We start from the raw sequence: 27,200 nt of genomic DNA, 5'->3' as shown, positions 1-27,200 counted from the left end.
CATTTCACCGAATGGCAGCCATTTGCTTGTTGTTACCCTTTCAAATTTAACTTTTTTTTTTTAATCTTTTTTTCAACTCTGAATCTACTAACACATATATTAAACTATTCAAAACATATACTGGTCTATCTGAGGCAGCTTTAATTCATTTTTTACAAGGTTTCTAATCCAAAGATCGCATGAAGTACATTTTGTTCTCAGTCCTGTTACCAAAACTTATGTGACATTTAAAAAGCATGTTTAAAAGCAAGAGCATTAATTAATTTTATTCTCACTCAAGAAAGTGTTTATTTTAAAGAAATGGTTGACTGCATGTTTAAATAATTGATATTATTTATGACATTTATGACATATATATGCATGCACATTGTATGCAAAGCTATTTTTATCTTATCAAGAAGACCTAAACCTAAAATTCATCAGATTTAGTACCATGCAATTTATTAAACAAATGGATGAATTGGAAAAAAAATGTTTTACATTTACATAACTAATATTCACATTAATAAATCAATAATCCAGAGGACAATACTCGTTCATGTAATTTCCTGGGGAAAGATATATATAATAAAAAAACGTATACTCCAAACTTTTACTTATCGTAATACTGTAAATAGTCCCAACAACATTCTCTTTCTCTCTTTCTTTCCCTTTCTCTCTCCCTCTATCTTTTTCGTTCTCTCGCTTTCTGAGTGGTGTGTAATCCGCAGAGTGGCGTACGTGCCTGCCTGTGCCGCTTGTCCCTCACCCGCCCTCCCCTGGTTCTCTGAGCTCCAGTTAGGAACACTGTGCCACATGAGTTATATAAGATAGAAGGTCATGGGGTCAGTGACGCTATGTGTGTGTGTGTGTGTCCACAGACAGATAGAGAGGAAGGCAGCGCCATTGAAGATGAGTTAGTGAAGCGAGGGAAGCAAGGGAAAAGACAAGATTGAGAGAGACTGGTGAAGGTTTTAAGAACACACACAGCACTGGGTTTCTCACAGGCTGTGGTCCTAATTGCTTCAGATGTCCTGATTTTCTTCCTGTACCGAGATCAGCTTTCCCAGCAGAGGCCTAAAAAAATGTCCACTGAGGTTAGTCTAGGTGAGAAAAAATATAATAAAATACTCTTTCTATAAAAGGAAGAACACATAATACACACAGAGATATTACACCCAGACCCCCCGGCACTAAAGACAGGCCACACGAGGGGGGGAAGATTTGGGCATAAAGAATAAACTCTTAAGGTACTGTGTGATGGTGTGAGTTATACAGAGTTATACAGTACCAGAGAGAAAACACAAGCAGCAACACCGGACGAGGGACACAGGATGCCCGGCGTAAACAAAGCGGCGGGTGAGGGCGGGGGTGCGGAAGAAGGGAACAGAGCGGGGGGATGACAAAGCCCTCTCAGTTCCAGTCTTGTTCCACTAACCTACTTACTATAATCTCTCCTCTCCTCATTTCGTAATAGAGACTCCCAGGTTACATCATAGTTCCTCTTACCCTCCCTCCCTCCATAGCTCGCCTGCTCGCTCACTCATTCCCTCCAAAACTTGCAAAAGCTCATTTGGCTTCGTTGCAGTGCTTGCAAATTTTATTTCACATATTCAAGGCGCATAAGGCACAAGGTATTATGAGGCACACTTTAATGAACATCTATTTTCTGGTCTATTTTCATACATAAGGTGCACTGGATTATAAAAACGCATTTTAAGCGACAATAATAAGGAACAAAGGTGCCGCCAAGTTTCCCTTCTAATAGGGGGTGGGGAGGCTGGGAGAAGCACCTAAGTAAACAAAACTGTAATTCTTAGAAAAAAAATGTTGTTTCAAAGGAGTGCAGGTTGTTAATCTACACAGATTTCTCTCCTAAAAACTTGAAATTGTTTATTTGGGTGTCTAAAGCGCTTTAATTTATTTACAGTAAGCTTAGATTAGCAGTGTTTAGTGCTAGTAAATGCCGTCTGACAGCGCTATACTAAGGAACATTGAGTGTTCCGGTAAGCCAGGGCGCTATCAGCTAGCAGTTTGTCCCACGTAGCTTGTTTTAACACAATAAACACGCAAACTACAGTCCAATATTAGAGAGCTAGAGCTAGAGCTAGTGTTGCATTTAGCGGCTAATGCTAATACTGCTCCAGCCTCAGTGCTGATGAAACTTCACTAAAACTCCTGGATAGCGCTGCGCTTCAGCAGAGTGGCTTTACTGCTCCTTACAACCTGACTGGTAGAATTCATAGAATTAATTCATTAGGTGCACCAGATTATAAGGTGCACAGACTTTTGGGACAATTAAATGATTTTAAGTGCTCCTTATAGTGTACAAAATATGGTATGTGACGTGTACCCATAAATGGATGGAATTCTGCCCTTCCAATAAAAAAATGCTGACATTATAAGGTGCCTTCTAATTCACCCCGACAAGATAGCATCCTAAAGGGTGTACTTTCCAGTAAATAAAATGGGATGCAGTGTTGTATTAGGTTCTACTGCAAGTGACAAAACATGAAAATAAAATGCCTAGTTAGGTTAAATTATTTTTTGGCACTGTTTGGCTGGTTAAGCGCTGCATCGTTGCTAGGTCACATGTATGTGGCAGAGTAACACATAGATAAAATAAAATGATACAATACCTAATATAGGTAGCTAGCAACGTCCTAAATTTAGCGTAAGCATTTTTATTTGCTATGATGTTTACTGGGAGTTTCAATGATGTGGACTTGATTACAATCATATAGTGTTGCATGCACTTGAGTGATAAAAATAATTACTCCAGAAAAAAGGATAGATAAACATAATTTCTACTCATGTATACTTAGATATTTGTACTTCATTTCTTGACATCTCTGGTTAGTACAAATGTTTTGTTTAAAAATGTGTTTTGGAGATGTGGGCTAATGCACTAGAGGATCCTGTGGCACGGCCTAAGCTTTTGTTGCTAAGTAGTTTTGAAACCAGTACTTTACATGTAATTACTTCTACAGGAGTATTTTAAACTCTAGTATCTCTACTTCTACCTACAGAGTAATGCAAGGTGTTTGACTGGTATAGTAACCTATGATGTTGTTTAGTGGTTTATAGAGTGTTGCTTGGTGGTTGCTGTGTCACGATTCTACCCCAATTCTAAGTGCGATAACCGTGTGTGTATTACATCATCGTCCAGGCTTCTAGCTGAGTGATGTGTGTGTGACATCCTGACCCCGTTCTTCTGTTTCGCTTTGTTTTGACCTCACCCATCTCTCTCTTAGTTTGAGGAAGAAAGAAGGAGGCGAACCGAGGCGCGCGGCGCGAGCACGCACTCACGCAATACGAGCGTGAGACTGGGTGCGCGCGCCTTCTTCCCACAACAGTGCAACCACTAGGCTGCCGCTGCCGCTACTGACACACTGCCATAGTTTCTCACACACACGCACGCGCGCGCGCACACACACACGCACACCCGGGGGCACGAGGCGGGCTGGTCGAGCGCGAGATCATGTGAGAGTCCACGCGCTGAAAGTAGGTTACAGAGAGAGAGAGACACAGAGAGAGAGAGATCGAAGCCGCAGAGGAGAAGAGAGAAGTGCGTTGAATTTATTGCAAGCAAGTGCAGCGCGTGCATGCGTGCAAACAAGACAAACTAGACAACAACAAAACAACCGCATTAGACTACAGTTCTGAACTTCAGGGACGCGCTTCAGGGAAACTTATGAGGTTTTGCCGCTCCGGTGTAAACGTTTACACCGCTCCGATCCGGAGCCCCGAACACTTCAGTTGGCTCGAGCCGACCCGTTCAAATGTTCTGGAGTTGCATAATTATTCAAAGATAATATTAATAACCTAGATCCGGCATCAAGATGAGAGGTAAGTGCAAAAAAATAATAATAATGTATTTATGTAATAGTGAACTAACTTAACCTATAAGTATTGTCTTGTGCATTGTTTGTGTTTTAAGCAGTTGCATTGCTTAAGCCCTTTTTATTAGATGTAATAAAATGCAACATTATGTATTTGTTTGCACTTATTTGCATTTGCACTGCTAATGCATTTTAATTAGGATTACGTATGTTTGTGGACATTCAATAAAACCTTGAATAACTTTTAAATATCTTTTTGAAAGGCATTAAAACATGCATTGTTAAGCATTGTTTTAGCATTTGATTGGGGATTATTTTTTAAGACGTAGGCTTGATTAGATTTCAAAATTTGAAACATATTAAATTTACTTTAAATGTGCATATTTAAAGCACTTGCTATGTTTTGCCATACATAAAATCAGTTACAGTATGTTGTAATATAACTCTTAAGGTATGTAGCTACGATTTTGTTTGTTTGTTTGTTTAATTATATAATACCTATTATAGTTATAATGCATATATAATGCGATTATAATGCTATGATGTTTATTGTGTGTTTCAATAATGTGGACTTAATTACAATCATGTAGCTAGCAAAAAAAAACGTTATTTTTCATTATAATGACAACATATAGCAAACAATGACGCATGTCGTATATAATATAGCTATATAGAGGCAGGCTACGTTTCTAAATGAACAAAACAACTTTTCCATGCTGTTTTTAGTTCTCGTTTGGCACGTTTGTTTGCTCGCACCTGCAAAAAGTGAGTCCAGCGCCAGCAGGGTTATGTAAGAGTGGAGATACGCGTTTAAACCCGGCTGTGGGTCTATATTAACCCGGTTTTTATAGGTTAGATAGCGAGATAGCTGCAGATATCTACATTTGGATATCGTGTTTATGCTCCGCTGCTGTTTTACTAGTTTACTGTAACACGTAACGTTACAACACACCCGCCATGTTGTTACAGCTCCTCAGACTTCTCTCTTGGCCAAACTTCTCAAATTATATCGACTTTTACGCACATAAAACAACATTCTGACGTGTTTAAAGTGGGTTTTGGGAGTGTTTGTGAGTTTGAGGGCTAGTTTTATTGTGTGGGACGCCAGTGCTGGAAGTGTACTGGTGTTGTGTCGATTTTGCTGCCTTGCCCAGACGTGCTACCACAGTGGATATTTATAGATAAAGCTGCTTATATAAAACAGCTGGGATATTTCTGGATATTCACAGAGTCCAAAAAAAAAAGTAGTGTAGGTGGGATATGTGGGTATCCTAAATCGCTGCATTTGTGTAAATATTAGGTATGAGATTCTATAAAAGAAATATTGTTTGTGTATATTTTATTTAAACACATTTTGTTGTAACACTAAAAAAATACAGCAAGCTCAGATTGTATAACACACCTGAGGAAAAATATAATCTACATTAAAAACGCATAAAAACATAAAAAAATGTGGCTCAGCACATGCGCAGTGCTGTTAGGTAGCGTATATAGATAGGTAGAACAAATCGACGCAACACTGGCTGTTGTTGTGCTGCTGCTCCCCGGCATGGCCGCCCTGAATGTGTGGCACTTCGCTGCCGCTGCTCTATTGACCTACTTCTGTCACTTGGAGTTAAGCCACGGACTGAAAGGAAGGGAGGACGGGTCCGAAGTGACCAGCGATGTGATGTTTGTGGACTGTCATTACTGTTTAAGTATGAAAGATGTGATAAAAGTGACCTCCTTGTTTGTTATAATTTGTACAGTATTGAGAAAATATATTTCACTGTAGTGTAAAGTGGTGAAACAGCGACACGCTGGCGGAAAGGTGTTACTGCAGCCTGGTCAGGCAGGTGTTAAGGTGTTAGGGTGTTGGTAACCTGTGGAAAAGTAATTAGTAGTGAACTTGATTTCCATTAGACCTGTCACGAAGTTTTAGATTGCAGTTAATTGCCTTGCAAGTGAAGAAACATAACAGGAGAAATAATATACAGCTCTGAAAAAAAGAGACCACTTAAAAAGTATGAGTGACTTTTTATTATATTATTTTATTATACCAAATTGAAAACCTCTGGAATATAATCAAGAGGAAGATGGATGATCACAAGCCATCAAACAAAGCTGAACTGCTTGAATATTTGCACCAGGAGTGTAAAAAAGTTATCCAAAAGCAGTATGTAAGACTGGTGGAGGAAACATAACTGTAATTGAAAATCAGGGTTATTCCGCCAAATATTGATTTCTAAACACTTTTGTTATTTCATCCATTTTTCATTTTCTGAAAATAAATGCTCTAAATGACAATATTTTTATTTGGAATTTGGGAGAAAGTTTATAGAATAAACTTCAATTTTCTCAAACATATACCTATAAATAGCAAAATCAGAGAAACTGATTCAGAAACTGAAGCGGTCTCTTAATATTTATTTCCGGAGATGTATATTAATAATCGAGTGTACAAAATAGCTTAAACAACATGTCAGTTGCATTTAAAAGTAAGCCCAATCTGTATTATATGGCAATTATTATACCATGTAATGAAATCTGAAAACAATAGAAATGGAAAAGAAATAGAAATGGAACATTTCATATAATGGAATATTTTTAAATACTAATGACCCCTTTTTAATAATTGAAGACATTTTTTGAGGTTTAGGAACAGGTTGGATCACACCAAATGCACCAGTCACTACTGGTATATTTTAAAAAGCAGAACTATACAATAAATTATTTACAACAAAACTGCTGCTGAAAGGACTTTGTAATGTAGGTGTTTACTGTTCAGTGACTGTTCCCACCCAGGCCAGTACCCAGGAAAGCATATTACGATAAATTGCATCACAGCAATGATAAAATATTGTCAGGTTGCCCAAGTAAGAAGGCCAACTTGAGATTAAAACAAAGTGTACCATTAAATATTTAGTTTTTTTCTTGTTTTTAGCACTGCCTTGTGCTTCCAAGGAGAGAACAGCTGTTTGGGCCTGTTTTGGGCGGGGTTTTATCCTGCCTCCACTCCTTTTGTCCACCTGTTTGTTACAGGATCCGGCTCTCGAGTCACATCATTAACTAAAGATCACTTCTGTCCGGAGTTTAACCAGGTGTGTTAGAGCACAAAACCACAGAGGTGTTGAATGGAGGTCGACGTATAGATATAGGTCAGATTGGAGGCCACATTTAAAAAGAACTTTTTTGATTTCAATTTTGGATTTTTGAAATCATTTCGCCACTTGTTTCTTATTAATACATAAATTGAATAGCCTTAATGTTTATTTTCTCTTTTATTTATTTTATCTATCCAACACAGAACATACCAACTAAGGCCAACATTGTTTAACCAAAAGTATTCTTTTTTTTCTTTTATTAAGCCAAATTCCAAAAATGCTTTTTTGACATTTTTTGCAGAATATTAGATGCATCCCCAAGTCAAAGACCTCATTGTATTCATCCCTCTCATCTCGGAGCCCCTAACCCAATTAAGTGTCCGTGTTGCAGGACGCGGCTGTAGGCTATAAATGCCCGGGAATGTTGCATGGGCTTGGTGAAGGTGTTCTTCTGACACCTGTTCTTGTTCCCATTGAGCTGTTGGCTGAGTGTGTATGTGGGCTAAGCCACTCAACCGGCTCTGGCTCCCGCTCTTTTTTCCATTACAAATGCACGCTTAAGGACACTGGACTTGGCTTAAGGTTGTTCAGCCTCTGATTTAACACTTCAGGAGGGAGCAAAGCACGGTTACATGGTCATTCACAATAAGACTGCAGCGATTAGCTGATTAACTTGTTACTTGTTGACTAAAAAAGTTCTATGGGATGCTCTATATATAAGTGATTGACATTGTCAATCTGACAGACTGTAATACAATAAGGAAATGTATTGGCACTATATAATACCCTGGAAACATGTAATAATTTAATTGTTTCTCTGTAATGCTGATATAGATGGGTTATTCTTATTTGTTCCATTTTATAATGCGCATGTATCATCTTTGTGAAAGAATCAGTTTATTTGTCTATTTCATAATAAATGATGATAGTAGAGATATATTGACTGCTAGTGAAAGTTCTTATCTGTGATGGTTTGAGACTAGACTTTGGCAGTGGTGAGTTCGGCGGGTTTTTATGATTGCTCATAAAGGCAAAGGTCAGCTCACCTTCTTACTTTCGTTTTTTGATTATGGATTGCGCTGATATGATGATATGAATTAGTAAGATATTAAATCATCAGGCTGACTGGTTCATTGTGAGATATTTAGGCAATCAAGACTAATTTAGTTTGTTTTTTTAAAACTCTGCAAACAAGACTGTGACTACTATGACAAATGACTATATATATAATAAGTAGGTAATAATGGAAATAATTGAAATATTACAAACGGACATAGTTATATGGATATAAAAATATAGTGGACCAATATAAATACTTTAAATAAAAAATTATGTATAAATTTTTACTTACATCAAATTTAATTACACTCCCATGTGCAAAAAAGAAATATATCTACATGCATTAGAAATGTTTTTAAAATAAACTATTTATTTGGTAGTTTTTTGGTAGCATTTGTTTGCCAATACCATTATTAAGCAGAAGTATATAATATAATAAAATAACCACCAAATAATGTTTATACCCTTATATACCTAAAAACAACAAATTGCTCTAACCTTAACCACAACCCACAATCCTTTAAACATCAGATTTAATAATATTAAGACTTTTTTGGTAACTAGTTTACAGTAGTCTCAAAATAGGGATGGGCGATAAAGCCCTAAAATAATATCACGATTTTTCATTGTATTTTCGCTAACAATACTGTTGGCGATGTGACAAAACACTGAATAAAAAAAAAACATTAAGAATACACATCTGCAGCAAAATGAAAATAAAATTTTATTATTCCATGCGATATGATACTGTACACCCCTAACTGAGATATTAAAAAATACAATAATTTAATCAGATTTTGTAAGATTTGATCAAGAATGTGATGATACTAATAATATCAAGCACTCCAAATATCTCCATATATCCAGAATTAATGTAAAATAAATGATATTGGACAGATATATTATGTCTCTAGTAGATATATAATGGGAAATGAGAACAGTGTGAATTTTTCTTTTGCTAAAACAACAAAAAAGTAGTACCCTGATGTGATAATTAGGGGTGGGTGATATGGCACCATATTTTAAGGTATAAGGTATATATTGTTCACGATATTCAAAAATGTTGGTTATATTATTGCGTACGATACGATATAGCACACCCCTAGTCTCAAATCTACTGTATGTGAGTGAGGAACTGAGGTGTTGGCCCACATACAGACCCAGATCAGATTAAGCCTTAACCTATTTGAGCATAAAGCATTTCCAATCACTCCAGTTCATGATTAGTGATACAGATTTGCTCTAAAACTAGATCTAAGCATTGTTTATGTCTTACAATATAAAGTTTTAAGGAATCACCTGGAAATAAGTTGTAAGAATGTAAAAATGATGCAGTTCTTTATATGAAATAACGGAGACGCAGTAAATCCTGTAGGTTGGGGGGGGGTGTTCGGGGTAAATGGATCGGCCTGATTTCATTAGTGGAGAGGCTTTCTGCTCCTGAGTCCGTGACTGCTACCCAACGCCACTGCACGCCAAGATAACCAACAACCATCAACCGCCACCTTATACCACCTGATCCGCAGCCTCAGTTCAGTGTCATTACTTATACTGAAGAATTATTTAATCCCTGTGTGCATATTTAACCAGCCTGCGGTGTCACTGCTCCAGATTACCTTACCAAACACAGCACGGCTCAGATTTTACCCTGTTTATCAACAGCAAAGTGCTCAGATATGTTTAAAAATTATTTAGCTATGTCTGTAATATGTATAGATTTATTGAGTTAATAAAAGCTAAAATATTTTACCTACTAGATACTTTAGTGCATTGAGGGTAATGTAGCTATCTATTAAAATCAGCTCTTTAATAATAATTTGGTAAAGTGTTGTCACAGCTAAATTTGAGGTTGTTTTGGCGGTGTTTTCTCCTCTATAAAAAATAATAATAAAGAAAAATCATTATTCGTGCTAATACAGACTTACGCAGTCATCGTGTAGATGTGTAGACACAAATGACTATTCATATAATAAGTAGGTAATAATAGTAATGGAAAAATTACAAACCGACTTATAAATATATAGATATATTAATATTCTTTTACTTACATAAAATTTAATTTCACTCCCATTTGTAAAAAAAAAAAATATATATATATATATATATATATATATATATATATATATATATATATATATATATATATATATATAAATGCATTTATACATGTTTTAAAATGTATGAAAATTATCAAAAGTTTTTTTACAATGTTGTTTGCATTGTAGATTAATACTAAAGTCATCCAAACTAAGGAAAAAAAGTGTTAAACAAACCAGAATATGTTTTATATTTTTTAAGGAAGTAGGCACCTCTCATCAGAGATAAATCTTGGCCTTTCTTTCCTAGATCAGTCCTGATGAGTGCCAGTTTCATCATAACGCTTTTTATGGACTAATTATTTTTACTTAGTTGAGTAGTTCTTGCCATAATATAAATTAAAACATTACTCAAATAGGGCTGTTCACTGTATACCAACTCTACCTCTTCACAACTTGACAACTGATGCTGCCAAACATTAGGAGTAATTAACTCTTAACGAGGCACAGCTGTTAACTGAAACCTCATAAAGCTGACTAAGAAAAACTAGCCAAGATGTGCAACGCTGTCATCTAAGCTTGTGTGTGGGATAAAAAAAGATGAAAAAGGGTATGAAAATGCATATAGTAAAAACTATATGAATTTTGTAAGTATAAATAAACTATAAAAAAATTTGAATCTGCGTTTTAATCTGATGTGGAGGATGTTTATCTAACTCCGAATTATTATTTGTTCCATTACATCAAGCTGGAAGACACATGCGGGATAAAAAAAAAGTTATGACTGTCCACAAACCTGTTTTGAAAACAGTCGGCCGGGAGTCTGGCCCGGAGCCCTGAAGAGCTGATGTTACGAAATACACAGAAATACTCATAAAGACACTTTGTCCAGTACAGAGACACTGCGACGCTCAGGAACTGACCGTCCACTGCTGTTACAACTCAGATCTGATCTAACAACCATACTGAGCTCAGGAAAGCATCTTTAAATTATTGTTTGTGGTAATTAGAGGTGTATGATATGAACATTTCAATATTGATGTAAAACACAATAGATTAAGATCCTAAATTAAGCGACACTAGTAGCTGGGGGAAGTGCCTAAGTAAACAAAACTGTAATTATAAAAAAAAAAACTCCTTTAAAGTCAAACGGGCGCAAGATGTTAATCTACACATATTTCTCTTCTAAAAAAAACTTTATATGTCTAAGAAAATCATTTCTGTTTATTTACAGCAAGCTTAGATATCCAGTATCCAGTCTAAGGGTGAGTTTTCAGTGAGGTTTCTCCAGCACTAAGGCTGAGTGCAGCAGCTTTAGCATTAGCTTTAGCTGCTAACTGCAGCGCTAGTGGGACATAAATGCTGCCAAATAGCGCTAGACTAAGGAACCCTGAGTGTTCGAGTAACCCAGGGAGCTATCAGCTAGCGGTTTGTCTTACGTAGTTTGTTTTTTAACACAGCTAACACATAGAGTACAGTCCAATATACTCGCATCTGAACGGCAAAAGAGCTAGAGCTGAGGTTAGCGGCTAATGCTAATGTTGCTGTGCCCAGCCTTAATGCTGGAGAAAATTCACTGAAACTCCTGTATAAGGCTGTACTTTATTGGGTTGTTTTTAATGCTCCTTAATAACTGACTGGTAGAATTCATACATAAGGCACACTGTTGATTTTTGGGAAAAAATTAAATGATTTTAAGTGCAGCTTATAGTCAGAAAAATACATTAGTTATATTATGTAAGCACAGTTTGCAGTGTGAGCTTCCTCTGTTGCTGTTTGCGAGTAACATTTATTTTTAGTTTGTTGGACAGCCCGAGTGGTAATCAATTATACGCTCCTGATGCAGTGAATAGAGTGAGGATAGTGTGAGGAATTCTGGGATATTCCTTTAAGGTTGGTAAACAGGCAGAGGGAGGGAGGGAGGGAGGAAGGGAGGGATGCAGGTGTCCTGGTTTAATCACAGTGCTGGTGTTTGTTTTTGTTTGTTATGGTGTTGTAAAGTTGTTTGTGTGTCTCTTATGCAATGCCAGCATTATGCCCAGATTACACCCACATCTGCCAACATGTTCTCACAGAAGGGAAAAAGCGAGCGGCTCTGAGCAGCAGATGTGATTTATGTGATGAAGGCTGCAGCTGTGATGAGCATGTCTGAATGTGGCTCGTGACGTTCCTCGCAATCTGCATTTGTACTTGGAAAAACAGCCAGGCCTGCACCAAGTATGGGTATTTCAGTGGGTTTGCCCTGTCGCCCTGGCGCAGTGTATAAGTGTGTGTATGTGTGTGTGTGTGTAGCACACCTGCTCTGAGAGTTATGTACTGTATCTCTTTACCCTTCAGAGCGATGAGCTTCAGGAGACACAGCTGTCCAGCAGAAGTCGGCCATATGGCAAATGTATAGCATTACCGTTCAGCTCAAGGATTTGATATGTATCACAGTTAGTCCTAATTAAGAAGCTAATTAATTGTAATCTGCTCAGATTTGACCCAGTAAGTGCTTTAGCTCCATAATGCTATTCAGAAGGAGGATAAAAGTTGCCAGGAACAGTAAATTATAAAAAATAAGCTGGATATGGATGATATTTATTGATCTATACATATAGAAGTAGTCTTGTAACATATGTGTAATGCCAGACATCTCAGCATGGAGTTGTAGAGGTTCCTAATGGAGTTATGCGATAATCCATCCCATGTATCTCAAATATTCCCAAACAGTTCCTGCTAAATTTTGCAGTAGGGGTGGATGGGAGCGTTTAATAACATTCCACACATTTTTAATCAAAGACAGGTCTGGTGATGCTTCTGATCATGGTTTAATATCGTCTTCAAGGCAAACTTTTGAGATGGCATTAGTATGAGAGTACCAGAGTTTGGAATCAGAAAAAGTAATCAGATAATTAATGTACTATTACCACAGTAATACCTGTAAATGTACTACAGTATTTATATTTTCGCTCCTTGCATCTGCGCTGTTACAATATCATCTACACTGATGGTCTAATGTGTGGTGGTCTGGAAGTGAGCTGTGTTCAGGTAAATTTCTGCCGTGTTGCTATTTTGGCGGCAGAAAACACAGGTGCGCCAGTGACTGATTAAAACCATGACAACAGTCAATGCAACTTAAAGTCCATTCCTATAGGTGTGCTATGCACTGCAGAGCGCAAACACAACTTTTAACTTAATATTAAACAGAATAAAGAATGAAATAACATTGCTGTTCCCTTAAATGAGCTGCTGGCGTACCTTCACAGTGTGAACTTACAGGTCAGTATCAGTCTCTGCTGAGACACATAAAAGCGGTGCACTGTTAAGATACGAACTCGCCAAAGTCAGACCGCACCTGCCTCTTGAAGAGAATCACAAGTGACACACTAATTGGTTTATTTCACCTTACGCCAAAAACACACCCATGATTTTAATTAAGAGAATAGTTACATTAGTACAGGCATATTTTTGGTTCACTCACGATACCAAAGACACATGACAGACCTTAAATCAAGCTGCATGATCAGCAATTGACCGGTGTGCTATAGATCACTAAAATAGGGACCATAATGTTATGATTGATTGCTGTACACAGTCTGAAGTGAGGCCATTGTGCTATGTGCCTTATTAAATAACAAAATAATTTTCTATAATAGATAATACAGCGCTAATGCTCTGGGCATACTCGGAAAAGTGCATTGTGATGTAATTAATTAAAGTAATGGTAACAGTTCCTGGTAAAGCCCACCCCGGCGGTCCCGCGGTACTGAATGTAGGTTAGGCCCGGCTCGGCTCTGTTATGCAAATGTGGAGTGGAAGGTGAACAAGACCTTTGAAACTGTGCCGATTTGTTTGATTAAAACGCGATAAGAGGCCAAAGTCCCAGCTTTTTACAGCGAGGCTACAGATAGAGCTGGGTGAGCTACTGACACACTGACTGACTGACACAGAGAGAGAGAGAGAGAGACAGACAAAGAGAGAGAGAGATAAGGAAAGCTAGATTACTTACAGTGTCTTTCCTGATAAACACGCCACTCTAATAAATCTCACCTTAATTAGTTTCTGTGGAAAGGTGGCGGCCGTGCTGAACGTGATAAATCAGATAGGGCTGGTTTGATTAGAAGCGATTTGCTTGTTTGATTGTGACTGTATTGGATAAACAAACACTGACCTGGTTCAGGCCCAGCAACGTGAGCTGACCATCGCTGAGAAAAGTGACGTTCTGTTGAACTGAGTTAATCATATAGAATATTATTACAATTATTTTTTACATTTTGTTTCTTTCACTTGTTTATTTAATGTTGTTTTGCTGAGAGAGATATAAAGCATAAAGAAGGAATTAGATAATTAAATTACTATTACATAGTACAATACTCAAAAATGTACTACAATTCCCACAATACCCTGCAAGAGCACACTTTATCATTTTTTTCCACACTACATTACACCCATACAGCTACATTAAAGGTGCTTCCTGTGATTCTTTGAGTAATGGCACAGAATAATTAATTTTTGGTTCTATGAAGCCTTTTAAAGAAATAAAGAACTTCATTGGATGTGGAGGTTCTAACCACTCACATATCTCCACTACAGATGTGAATCTGCATAAAAAACGATAAATGTTTTTTTTATGGGCAATTTTCCAAAAAACATTGAAAGCCCCTTTAATTGTATTATTATTTTTACACTATTATTAATAATAAATAATGAGAGTAATTGTTATTTTTTATATAGCACCTTTCATACATCAGGGAGATAGAAAATAGATATAAAATAGCTTAAAACCAATAATATCAAGTAAATAATACTTTCATTTTATATCACGGAAGTTCAGTATAGGGTGCATTTCATGAATTGTCGAATTTATATTTGAGAAATGTAGATAATAAAAATATAGAAAAAACTGTAAATTGACCAAAATCAGGAAGTATTGTAATATAAAACTCTAGTCGTATCGTTCAGCACTAACCAGTGGAAAGTAAAACAAGAATAAGTAAAAGTGTAGAGAAGAATAATTGACTAAGGCTAAGTCTAACAAAATAAGAAAGCACTAAAATAAAAAAAAAAATCAACACTTCAAAACCGACCGCTCACACAAAACCTCGCTATTAATCAGCTGGAGGAGTTTAATATTTACACAGAACTGAAATAAAAGCTGTTAAATAGACTTTCTAACTGTTTGTTCTGTACTTAATATGTACATACATATTTCACAATGTAATTATCCCCAGAAATAGAGAAAGTACAAATGGTTTATGCATTTTAGGCTTCAGTCATGTCGAGTTGAGAACTTTGGAAACATTATTTTTAGTAATGTTTATTAAATAAACTAACTAACTGGCCAAAACTAAATAATTTGTAGATTTTTATTATTTTCGCCTCTTTTTAAATAAAATGTAATGTATTGTTGCCTTTAATTTTTTTAAGCAATTACAAAACTACAATTAAAAATTACCCCGAACATTTCTAACATTCCAGCAGACAAACACACAAAACACAATATTGTAAAAATTATTACTCTCATTAACATAGTTTTTTTAGTGCCACATTTTCAGCAGAATATCGTAAGTACAGTGTTATACAGAAGTTTTATTGAAGCACCACAAAGGCTGAAGCAGCATTAGCATTAGCCGCTAACCACGCTAAGTGCTAGCTCTTTCACCGTTCAGAAGTGAGTATATCAGACAGTAGTCTGCGTGTTTACCATGTTAAAACAAACTATGTGGGACGAACTGTTAGCTAATAGCACCCTCTCTTACTGGAACTTTCAGGGTTCCTCAGTTTAGCGCTGTCGGGAGACATTTACTAGCGCTAAGCGCATCTAACTGTGGCTAGCGCTGCTGCTAACTGTTGCTGTTGAAAATATTGGAAAACTAGGCTTACTGTAAATAAAGGGAAGTGCTTTACTCACCCAAATAAACAGTTTTCAGGAGAGAAATCTGTGTAGATTAACATTGAGAGCTCGTTTGACTGTAAAAGGAAATGTTTTTTTAAGAATTACAGTTTTGTTTACCCATAATCCGGTGAGCTTTATGTATAAAAAAAATAAACAATCATTGATAGTGCGCCTAATAACCTGGTGTGCCTTATATACCGTAAAATATAATAATTTTGGTTACAGAATATTTGGTGTATCCCTATTTATCCCCATTTATTATCATTTAGGCCGCTCAGAGATGTTGACCAGCAGCAAGATGTTAGTGTTTGTTCCTGGAGAGAGACTTTGAGGAACTGGAGGAGAAAGAGATGTAAAAAGCTGAAGCATCTCTGCTATGCCAGATATTTACTGAGCTGCTAGTGGGTTAATGGATATACAGACCTCAGGTTAGGTATGGGCGACATAGCAAAAACAGAACTTGTGTGTGTCTATATATATAAATGTATGTATTGAACTAACACTTAAGTCTTATTTTAAAAAAATAAAAACACTTTTCTTATTATTCTTACTATTATTAGCTTTCGATGCACTTCTAACTACTCACACTACTCAGAAGTATTTTTGCAAACAACTAAATCATTTCAATGCATTATATACAAAACGTTGACATTCACAATTAACCTTAACTTCTTTTATGTAATTCTGTATTTAGTGCCAGCTAACTTTTTTTTTTTTTTTTTTTTGGTGACAAAAGCAAGAATAGTGACTATAATCACTTTCATGGGCTGAGGAGCTTGATTAGACACCAATATTAGTTCATATGCTGATGATGCCAAAAATCATGGGATGGACAGTAGTATGCACATTGATCATGAAATGTTACCTCAGGGCTTACAGCTTTGTAAAATACCTTGTGGCAGGGATGGGCTCGTTCCCGTGGCCTGATGTAACTCTATGCCTATTTCTCAGTCATTTCCAATGTCTAATTCCAAAGGCTAAATGTTTTAAAATGACAATAATACCATTTACTGCCATTATATCTGGGCCGAAATATCGGCCTACACAAAACCTCTTAAATCAGGGATGATTGCTAATTGCAGTAAGTGGATCTATAAACCTTCCCAGAGTGTTAGCTTTAGTGTTTGGGAGGCTAACGGCTAACTGAAGCCCCTTCGTAACACGGCGGCCGGACCCTGCCGGATAGTCTGGGTTTAAAAATAGTTTATGATGGTGCTCAGTGTCCTCAGGCTCTCAAATTCTTGACATGGTGCCACAAGCTGAGAGCAAGTGTAAGTTACTGGACCCCTTTAGGACCGCACTAAAGTTCTGTTCAACGAGTCTGAGCCGTATCTTCTTCCTTTAACCGTTACGTAAAAAAGAGAAGGCCAGTGTGTTTTTGTCTTTTCTGATGTTGTTTGTTTTGTGTAAAGGCATCATTATTGCTGCTTCATTAAATATTACTATATTATTTAGCCATTGTACAATAAATAATAGGTAGATTTACATAACAATAATATTCCACAGATAATAACAATAATAGTCTACAGAAAATATGTGGTTGATTCTTAATGTATACACTCATTTAATATTTTCATAATTTTGCGTATTTCAGTCCTGATACATAATATGTCCAAATATTTGTGGACACCCTTTTTAATGAATGCATTATTAAGATACTTAATTTTTTTTTACAAATTGCTGATACAGATGTGCAAATTAACAAACACAGCTTGTCTAGCCTATGTAATAGAGAAGTATTGCCAATAGAATAGGACTCAACAAAAGCAGATTAAACTTCATGTGGTCCAGCGGACTAAGGTGCTGCCACTATGATTAGAAGGTTGCTTATTCGAATCCTGCTTATGTAGCGCTCCATCAGCTGCCGGAGCCCTGAGAGAGCACAATTTGCTATGCTCTCTCTTGCTGGGTAGATGGCACTCTTTCCCCTCATCACTCCTGGGGTGATGTCGATCAGCACAAGGCGTCTGTGAGCTGATGTATCGGAACCGAGTCTCTGCACTTTCCTCCAAGCGTGCTGCAATGCTACTATGCAATGCTACATCGGCAACAGTTTAAAAAGATGCGGTGGCTGACTTTACATGTGTCGGATCCCATTTGATCTTAATCTTGGACTGGTAAACTGACGACATCCCTTTTGAATGTGTAAAGCTTCTTTAAGGTAGACCTATTGCTTGCACACTTAGGATCAGTTTTCCAGACAAGGATTAATCCTAGTCTTGGACTTTACAGCAATAAAAATCAAGGTTTTCCGTTAAAAGGAAAATATAGTCTATGACTAGGCTTAATCCCTGTCTGGGAAACTGACCCATAGTGTGCGTATAATCTCATAGAACAACACTGACCAGCAGAACGGGAGAATTGTTTATATACAGACTCGTATCCACTGCATGTTTCTAAGCACCGCTCTCCATAAAAGGCTGAGAAATGTGAGAGGGCTAGTGTGGAAAAACATTCAGGCAGCCAAAAAAGCTGTGTATCAGAGTAGTTTCTGCCTATAAAACATATTATAACATTGAATAAACCAAAATAAACATATCTTAATCTTAAGTGATCAGTGACTACATCAGAGTGTCTACCTGTAATTAACTCTATATAATATTAGTATAAACCCAAACCTAAATAAGCATAAAGTCAGTAGTCAGTGAGAGTTTCTACCTGTAATTAACTCTATATAACATTAGAATACCAAACCCAAATGAACATGAAGGTCAGAGGTCAGAATGCGCTAATCCTTCCTGTGAACTCCAGACTTTGTTCAGTTTGCACTGAAGGCCGGTTGGATGGGAACTGGGAGAACTGGCCTTCCTCCAGGAGAACAGTGGAAACTGTTAAGCTGCTAAAACACTTGTATTTTGATTACTGGTGCTCTTGTTAATGACTAGTTTGTATTAGTGACTCTTTTAACTAAAAAAAAACATGTTCTATATAGTTTTATGACTCAACAATGGTAAAAATCTGCATTTCTATATTTCACACTGTAAAACACTAATATGAGAATAAATTGAGATTGTCCAATGAAGAACTCCAAGATCTCCAAAACAGCAAATTTACAGGAGAGAGATTCTAAAAATTCTAAATTTCTAATAGAAGTCAATGTAAAAAGAGTTTATTTCAAGTCATTTTCAAGTATTTCTATTGGTCTGTTCATCAATAAATTTTGTCACAGTGTAAGGGACAGTTTGTCAGTTCAAATTAATCAGTAAACTAAAAATCGACGAAAATGGAGAAACTTGTTTTTCATTGGACAGCGGCAAAATACAAATAACATTTATATAAAAAGTGGTTGCTTTACTTCACTGTAGTCATTAAAGCTAAAGCATCCCCAAAGCTCTCCTCATGGAGTCTCTTATAATTTATACAAGTTCATATCTCATCATATGATCAGCTGGTTTGGTAAATCAGAACATAATGATGGTAAATTAGGTGAGCTGCTGATGGAATTGAACTCATCCACTGGGGTGCTGGCTAAAAGAGTCCAGGAGAAATCTGGAATGAGCTTAATTCCTCAGGCTAGTTTAGAAGATCTCAGCTTTACTGTATTTATCTTTACTGTATATCGGTTGTAATGGGATTTGGTGTTTTTACAGTGTGAACTGCAAATCTCACTGCTGAGAGAAATCACTAATGGGATTATGGGCCTTAAATGTATAAATAGTTCTGTATATCTTATATATTATTTATTATTAATGTCAAATAATATATGAATTTTTGGCAAAATGTGAGACATGTCTACTGTGTTCAAGTTGTATAGAACAAAAACTTAAAATGTTCAGAAAAGTAGATACATGTTCCTCATTGAACATCAAATAATGTATATACGTATACATATGCAATTATATAACGGTATATAAAAATGGTTTAACATCAAATAAAAGTGAAAAGAATGTTAATTATTAATAAATTAATTCACTATTACAGCTCCAATTAATGTCTGATTTAAAACAAGTGAGCTTTTTAACAGTATAAAGTTTTAAGGGGTCAATAACTCAAATCTTACTTCATCGTTATTAAACCTGCTAAAAAAGGTCAAACACAAAAGCAGAGACAGGGGAAAAAGAAACAATCAGATTAGGAGATTTTACCGAGTTTTTTTGGGCAGGCTCCGCCTCCAGCTTTGGACGAAAGTATGTCAGTAGAGCAGCTCGTCCACATTATCCTCAGCAGCATGACCGGCACGTGAGCCGACCAATCGGGAGCATGGCTTGGCTGTGGGGAGCCAACGAGATTTGGGAGTGGGCGGGACTGGGAGATGCTCGTCATTCTGTTGCTGTGGCAACCTCCCTCCTTTGAATGAGTGCATTTGTGGAACATGGCCAGACGGTGGTTATATAACAGAAGAGAGGGTGGAGGGGGGGCGAACGAGATATAACAGACAGAGAGAGAGAGAGAGAGAGGAATGAGAGAAGCCATTTTTTCCACTGTCTGTCCGGTTTATTATGGGTTTTATGCTGTTTATCAGTATTTGTCCGTAAACATTCAGATTTCAGAGACATCTAAAGTCTCTGAAATCTCATATTTGACATGTTTTCTCTCAGAGTGCTTTATATAAAAACCGTATTCTCAGACTTCTGCTGAATCACTGCTCACTCCAGCTCACTCTCTCTCTCTCACTCTCTTCTCTCGTGACGCACTCCTGAAGCCCCCTCCTCGGCTCGGCCGAGTGTTGATTGCACCCGAACGGTCAGCTTGCACTGTCACAATAAATTAGGTGTTACCTAACGGCTTGCGTCACCTTCCAAACCTATTAGGGGATGAATAGCATGAGCACTCTCCGGCTGGGTAAGCCCTATAATTGTAAAGTGCTTTAACAGACTTCTGGAACAGTCTGCAATGCTTGAGCCCTGGTTTCTTTCGTAACATGTTACGCTTGTGGGTTCGGGAAGGACCTCCAGACTAGGGCTGCAACGATTTATCTATATAATCGACAATGTCAGCCTTAACTTGGCTGGCGACGTCTTCAAAAGCGCCCAAACACAAAAGATTACACACATTTCCTCACATTTTCACTGTTTATAGGGCAATGTTCTGGACATTTGAAGGACATTTGTATCTTAGGTTCAGCTGTTTCTATCATTTTAAAGCTAGAAACAAGCGTAACCCATACCAACAGCATCCAGAGACGAAAGGCATGGAAACAATAATCTTTGACTAATCGGCTAATCGCAAACATAATTGCCAGATAAGTTGACTACCAGAATAATCGTTAGTTGCAGCACTACTGCAGACAAGGAACCTGTAAGGCCTTTATTATATCAATAGAATTCTCTACTTCAAGTTTGCAGATGCCTGAAGCTCTCGCATTTCTTCTGGAAGCATCATACAAATATATATATATATATAGTATATATATATATATATATATATATATATATAAATTACCCAGCTATGGTTAGCAAACCTTACTGAAGCTCAGAGATTACATGTTGAGCAGAAAAATAGCCAGCTCGTCTATTACAATGGCTGTTTGTGTGCTGTTGTCTATACCTGGCAAACCTGAGTGTGGAAATGGGACTGAGAGATTCAGAGGCTACATCCCACACAGGTTTCCGTTACGTACTGCAGAATTCAAATAAGTTAAATTAAGAAAATACTGGTGGAAGCTCAGCTGACAAGAGCTGCCACTGCTCAAACTTAACACATGTACTTAATATCTGATGATACATCCTGATTATGTTATGAGCTGCTACAAAAAATATATAAACTAATGGTCCTTTAATATCCAAAATCAAGTTATATTAATGTTAATACCCAGAATTAGGTTAAGATAACATAAATATGCATAAATTGTTAAAAATAATGAAATGAAGACTGTGTGTACACTCAATTGAATGTACTTCACAAGTGTACTGTAAATATTCCAGACCTACTTTTTCACTGCAGCGCAGCAAAGCCTATAATCATATTCATGTGCAGCAGTTTATAATTCTGGTATAGCGAATCTCAATCTGCTTAAACCCACATCAGCTGTGCTGAAACCACACAGAGACACGCTATAACTGCTGTGTTTTCACTGGAGTTGATATCTCCAGCTTCATTGCGTCACTGCTGAGTATTGTAGGTCAGATATTATTGTGCAGATGTGGACCTCGGTTCCTCTGCTTCAGCGTTCCAAAATAACCAGCAGCAGCTGGAAAAAGAACGGCTGCTGGAAAATCTTTCCACTGGTTTTCAGTTCGAGTCGCCCGCAGCGCTGTTCTGGCCCAGATATCAGTCCACTATCGAACCAGCACCCAGAGATCAATGGGTCACACCAAGGACCTCCACACACACACACAAACACACATATACACACACAGGTTATCTGGGTTTAGTTACATGTTGCCATCAATTAGGGGTCATCAAACATATTGATTCATTTCATTTGTAAATCAAGGAAGCAGAGTCTGGAGGAAGAGTGGAGAGACACACAGTCCAAACTGCTTGAGGTCTAGTGTGAAGTTTCCACCAATCAGTGATGGTTTGGATAAAGAGAAATGTCATCTGCTGGTGTTGATCCACTGTGTTTTATTATCAAGTCTAAAGTCAGTGCAGTTTTGTTTTTTCCACAAAATCTTACAGCACTTCATGCTTCCCTCTGATACTGACAACTTTTATAGAGATGGGGATTTCATTTTCCAGCAGGACTTGGCACACTGCCCACACTGCCAAAAGTACCAGTTGTTCTTATATAATATTCTAATTTTCTGAGACACTGATTTTTTGGGTTTTCATTGGCAGTAAGCCTTAATAAACACCAACAATAAAAGTAATAAAAGCTTAAAATAGATCATTCTGTGTGTAATACATCTATATAATATATGAGTTTCCAATTTTTAACTAAATTACTACAATAAAGTAACTTTTTATTTTTGGAGATGCAGTAGTATTAAGGTATCGCAAAAATAATTTATATTACAATACTGTGCCAATTTCAAAATACAGTATTTATTTTTATTATAAGATTAAATATAAAGTTTGGTATCAGAAAAATAGTTCTTTTTGTGTTGTGATTAGATAGATAGATAGATAGATAGATAGATAGATAGATAGATAGATAGATAGATAGATAGATAGATAGATAGATAGATAGATAGATAGATGTTGTGCTTTGTCGTGAGATACCTCTGTTCTGATTGGACAAAAACAGTACCTTTTCTTTTACTCGCATTGTATGAATATAATAGTGTGTTTTTTATATACTAATGTGTCCTCTTTCTCTCTCTCTCTCTCTCTCTGTCCAGCTCAAATCGAGGTGATCCCGTGTAAGATCTGTGGAGATAAGTCATCAGGTATTCACTACGGCGTGATCACATGTGAAGGGTGCAAGGTAACTTACATTTTTACACAAGTTCATGTTTGGAATCAGTGGGTTTTTTTTTTTTTATTAAGACAAAATTACAAAAAAAATGTTTTATAAGATGCTTACAATAATTCTCATATATTTAGTTCAGGGTAGATTCAGCATCCAGAATTCTAATAACATTAATATCCATTTTACAATGTATTAATCGTATTAAATAACATAGCAAATAAAAAATAAAACATTGGTTTTAAATGTGTGTAATGTATATAAAATGATTCTATTATATCCAGAATAAAAGTCTAATACTATTTGTTTATTTAGATTTATTTTAATACTTCATGTATTAAAGTAGCATTTATTAGGGGTGGAGCCAAATATTGCTATCTCAATATATCGCAATATATCGGTAATAAAGTTGCTGCTTCATTATTCCATGTGGTGGTGCTAATACGAGTATTTTATCCTCTTCAGTAACACAGATGATTGGGAGAGGATTGTCTTTTTGTCAATATATTGAGGATCACAGATAATATTGTATCACAATAATAATATTGTATCGCAAGATGCCCTGTGATTCTCAATTCTAGCATTTATCATTTAGTAACGTTCTATTGTTTAATGAAAAAAACTTTCCATCATATAATATACTTAATTATGTATATGAAAAAATAAATGATTATGAATAGAGTGAACCCAAACATTGAGAATGCACTGTTTTAACTGTATTGTGCTGTTGTTGTTATTATTATATTTTATATAGTCATTTAAATGAATACAACTCATATATGAATAAATGATTTCCAGTCCATGTCTGAGGTCACATGACTAGCTCCTAACACACCTGTGAGGTGAGCAAGTGTTGAGTGGTTGCAGGGTGCTGTGTGACTGTGAATGAGGAGTGAGAAGAGGTAGTGTGTGTGTGTGTGTGTCTGTTCTGAGGGCTGATGGGAATTCTATTATAGCAGGATTCTTTCTGAATCGCCAGTTTCCACTGGTTCAGACCCAGTAGAGGAATAAAGTGACTTCATCTGCGTTATGAAACTCCAAACAGGAACCAAATGTTCTCTGAGATCCATTTGTGTCCCAGACTCCAGCAGTGCTTCCTTAAAAATAAGACTCTTCTGGTGTTCTGCCGCCGCTCCATGGTTCTGACCCTGCTTGTTAGGAGCTGCTGTTAGTGGTCAGTCTGACCCCGTGTGGTGCTGAGCGTTTGGTTCTGACTGTTTTCTTATTTTTGGTTTCCTGCAGGGTTTCTTCCGCCGCAGTCAGCAGAACAATGCCATGTACTCCTGCTCTCGGCAGAGGAACTGCCTGATCGACCGCACCAACCGCAACCGCTGCCAGCACTGCCGCCTGCAGAAATGCCTGGCCCTCGGCATGAGCCGTGATGGTGAGCGACCTCTCGGTAACCCCTAAACCAGAGGGTCCTAAAATACACTTCACTTTCCAGAAAAGGCTTTCTACGAGATTATAGAACAGTATTTTTAGACGATTGCTGTGAGGAGTTTATGACTATAGGCCCTATTGTACATCCTGTGCAAGGTGTGTCGCGATGCTAATTGCTACCTTACACCCAGTCAACAGTCTCCTTTCATGCCCTGCACCCACAGAATTACAATAACAACAGAGTTTAGGAATAACTCTACACTGAGTGAAGTGTGTTCAGATAAATATCTGGAGTGTTTCTATCTTGGCAGTTGGAAACACAGGTGATACGCCACTGACTGATTAAAACCCTGACAACAGTCAACAGTCAGCTGCCCAATCCTTTCTTAGCCATGCATCTCAGCGCATATACAAATCCAGCTTTTACATCAGCAAAAAGCAGGATAAAGAATAAAATAATAGTGCTGTTCGCTTAAATAAGCTGCTGGTGTACCTTTGCATTGTGAACATGCAGGTCAAAACGTGCAAAAAGCGCTGCATTGTTAAGATATGAACGCGCTCTTAAAGGGAATGACAATTGACATACTGACATACTTAAGAGAATTAGTACATGCATTTGCATGTTTTGAGCCATGCATCTATCTCACGCCTGGCATGGCATTAGGCATGGTGCCAATGGTTTCATTAATATGATGATTCCAATGTTTTTCTTTGATGAATGCAATCTAATACTCACAGCAATGTGAGACCAGTAATAAAAATAGAAATCTTTTTTAACAACAGTAAAGACAGTTACTTCAACGAAAGCAGGATAAACTCTTTTTAAAACGCTTGGTTTTAGAAGAAATTATTAATAAGCAGGTGTCCCAACACTTTTGTCCACATAGTGCCCCCGGCATGAACTTCTTAAGTCAGAAGTGTAGAGGTGGAAGAGTGTGTGTGTGTGTGTGTGTGTGTGTGTGTGAGTGTGTGTGTGAAAGCCAGACATAGCATGCAGTATTTGGCATTGAATTGGCACGGTGGCACAGTGCCAGGCAGAAAGCCTGTCAGGCATGAAATTAGATTCAGTTTCGATCTCTCAAACTTCTGACATCAACCTGGACGCTTCTTTTCTAAGCCGACCTGCCAAACCTGAGCAGCAGCTTCACTGAACTGATATAACTGATCTAATCTAATGTGATCTGACCTGATGTACATGCACATTTTGATTTAAGGCAGTTAGCACAAGTCTTAGCCACAGCAACTCACAAATCCACGAAACAAAACGAAACATACACAGCAAATTCTGACTTTTGGAGTAAACTCCCTGTGAGTTTATATGTGGGACCATCTAATAGACTCTAACAGAGTTAAATTTTAATTTATTTAATTTAAAAATTTAATTATTTCTGGAAATAATCTTTTAAAGGTAAAGTGTACCTAACATTTTTTAAGCTACATCACACAAGAAGTACATTTTTCAAATTGGCTCCTGCCCAGAGTAACAGGAGATCTTAATCCAGCTCAGAAACCATTTAGCATCTCGGCTATCCTGTCCCAAGCCTGCCAAGACAGTCTGTTAGCATTGTGGCTAACACAATCCAACACTGCAGAGGCTGGGGGCTGTGTCTGTTCATTAGCATGGAAGCTAATGTGCTAATCTATTCTAGGCTACAGACATGATACACATATCATAACAAACAGCCAGCCTTGATCTATTTTACCAGTCCGGCTGAATCAAAAAAGCTCAAATTTCAAAATTAGAGTCCCTAGGTCCTTAGGTATTAATTAGTAGATCAACACTAATAACTAATAAAGGACATCCATTTTTTTTATTATAATTTTGATCAAAATACTGTATGGTCTAATATCTCAATTCTGTTAACATTTGCATCTCAAATAAAGGCATATTTTTAGAAATATATGATCTCCTGACAAAATATCTGGCAAATAACATCTGGCAACCTCTGGTACAGTTCTGAGAGATATACCCTATTTACAGCATCTATATCTGAATTTCTATATCTGAAATGTCTCTTATTTTCCTTCTTTTTAGCTGTGAAATTCGGCCGCATGTCTAAAAAGCAGCGGGACAGCCTCTACGCAGAGGTTCAGAAGCACCAGCAGTCCCAGGAGAGGACCAGCGGCCCCGGGGGCATTACTTTGCCCTCCCGCGTAAACGATGACATCGGAGAGAACGGTAACGGCGGGCACGGCCGGGCGTACAGCCGCAGCAGCTCCAGCACGGCCCTCAGCGACCTGGACGACATCGGAGCGCTGCCAGACAGCCTGCTGTTCGACCTGCCGCTGACGCCGGAGGACGCCGGCGAGTACTGCAGCCTGGACCTGCTGGGGGGCAGCAGGGGCAGCAGCTCCTCCTCCCAGAGTTCCCCAGAACAGAGCGTGCAGGAGTTCAGCGACACGCCCCACATCAAACACGAGTACCAGCTCCTCCACGAGACCGGCATGTACACACACTCACCGCTCAACGGCCAGCCTGAGGGATGCTCCCTGCTGGAGATAGGTCAGAGCAGAACCTGTGTTTATTTTCTGTACTAATGTTAACAACTGTTTTATTGTTCGTATTTTACTGCGGGTAAAAATGTATTCACTCACACTTATTCTCACACTGTGGCACTCCTGGGACAGATAATGAGTGGGCGGGGTTAAAAA

At 37.5% G+C, this 27,200-nt stretch overlaps 1 protein-coding gene across 1 annotated transcript in view; it reads left to right on the top strand.

Annotated features, from left to right (window-relative positions):
* The first annotated feature begins 3,365 nt into the window (after positions 1 to 3,365).
* rorca (RAR-related orphan receptor C a) overlaps positions 3,366 to 27,200 on the top strand; it is a 36,650-nt gene continuing 12,815 nt past the window's right edge. Inside the window, exons 1-4 of the mRNA XM_015601720.3 lie at positions 3,366 to 3,828; positions 23,101 to 23,186; positions 24,411 to 24,552; positions 26,584 to 27,051. Of these exons, the coding sequence (XP_015457206.3) occupies positions 3,822 to 3,828; positions 23,101 to 23,186; positions 24,411 to 24,552; positions 26,584 to 27,051 (703 nt within the window). The 5' untranslated portion in view covers positions 3,366 to 3,821. The remainder of the gene's footprint in view (positions 3,829 to 23,100; positions 23,187 to 24,410; positions 24,553 to 26,583; positions 27,052 to 27,200) is intronic.

The sequence above is a fragment of the Astyanax mexicanus genome, chromosome 12 (assembly GCF_023375975.1).
Source record: "Astyanax mexicanus isolate ESR-SI-001 chromosome 12, AstMex3_surface, whole genome shotgun sequence".
NCBI classification, from domain to species: Eukaryota; Metazoa; Chordata; class Actinopteri; order Characiformes; family Acestrorhamphidae; genus Astyanax; species Astyanax mexicanus.
Note: the sequence above shows the minus strand (reverse complement) of the source record. Positions and strands in the feature narration are given on the sequence as shown.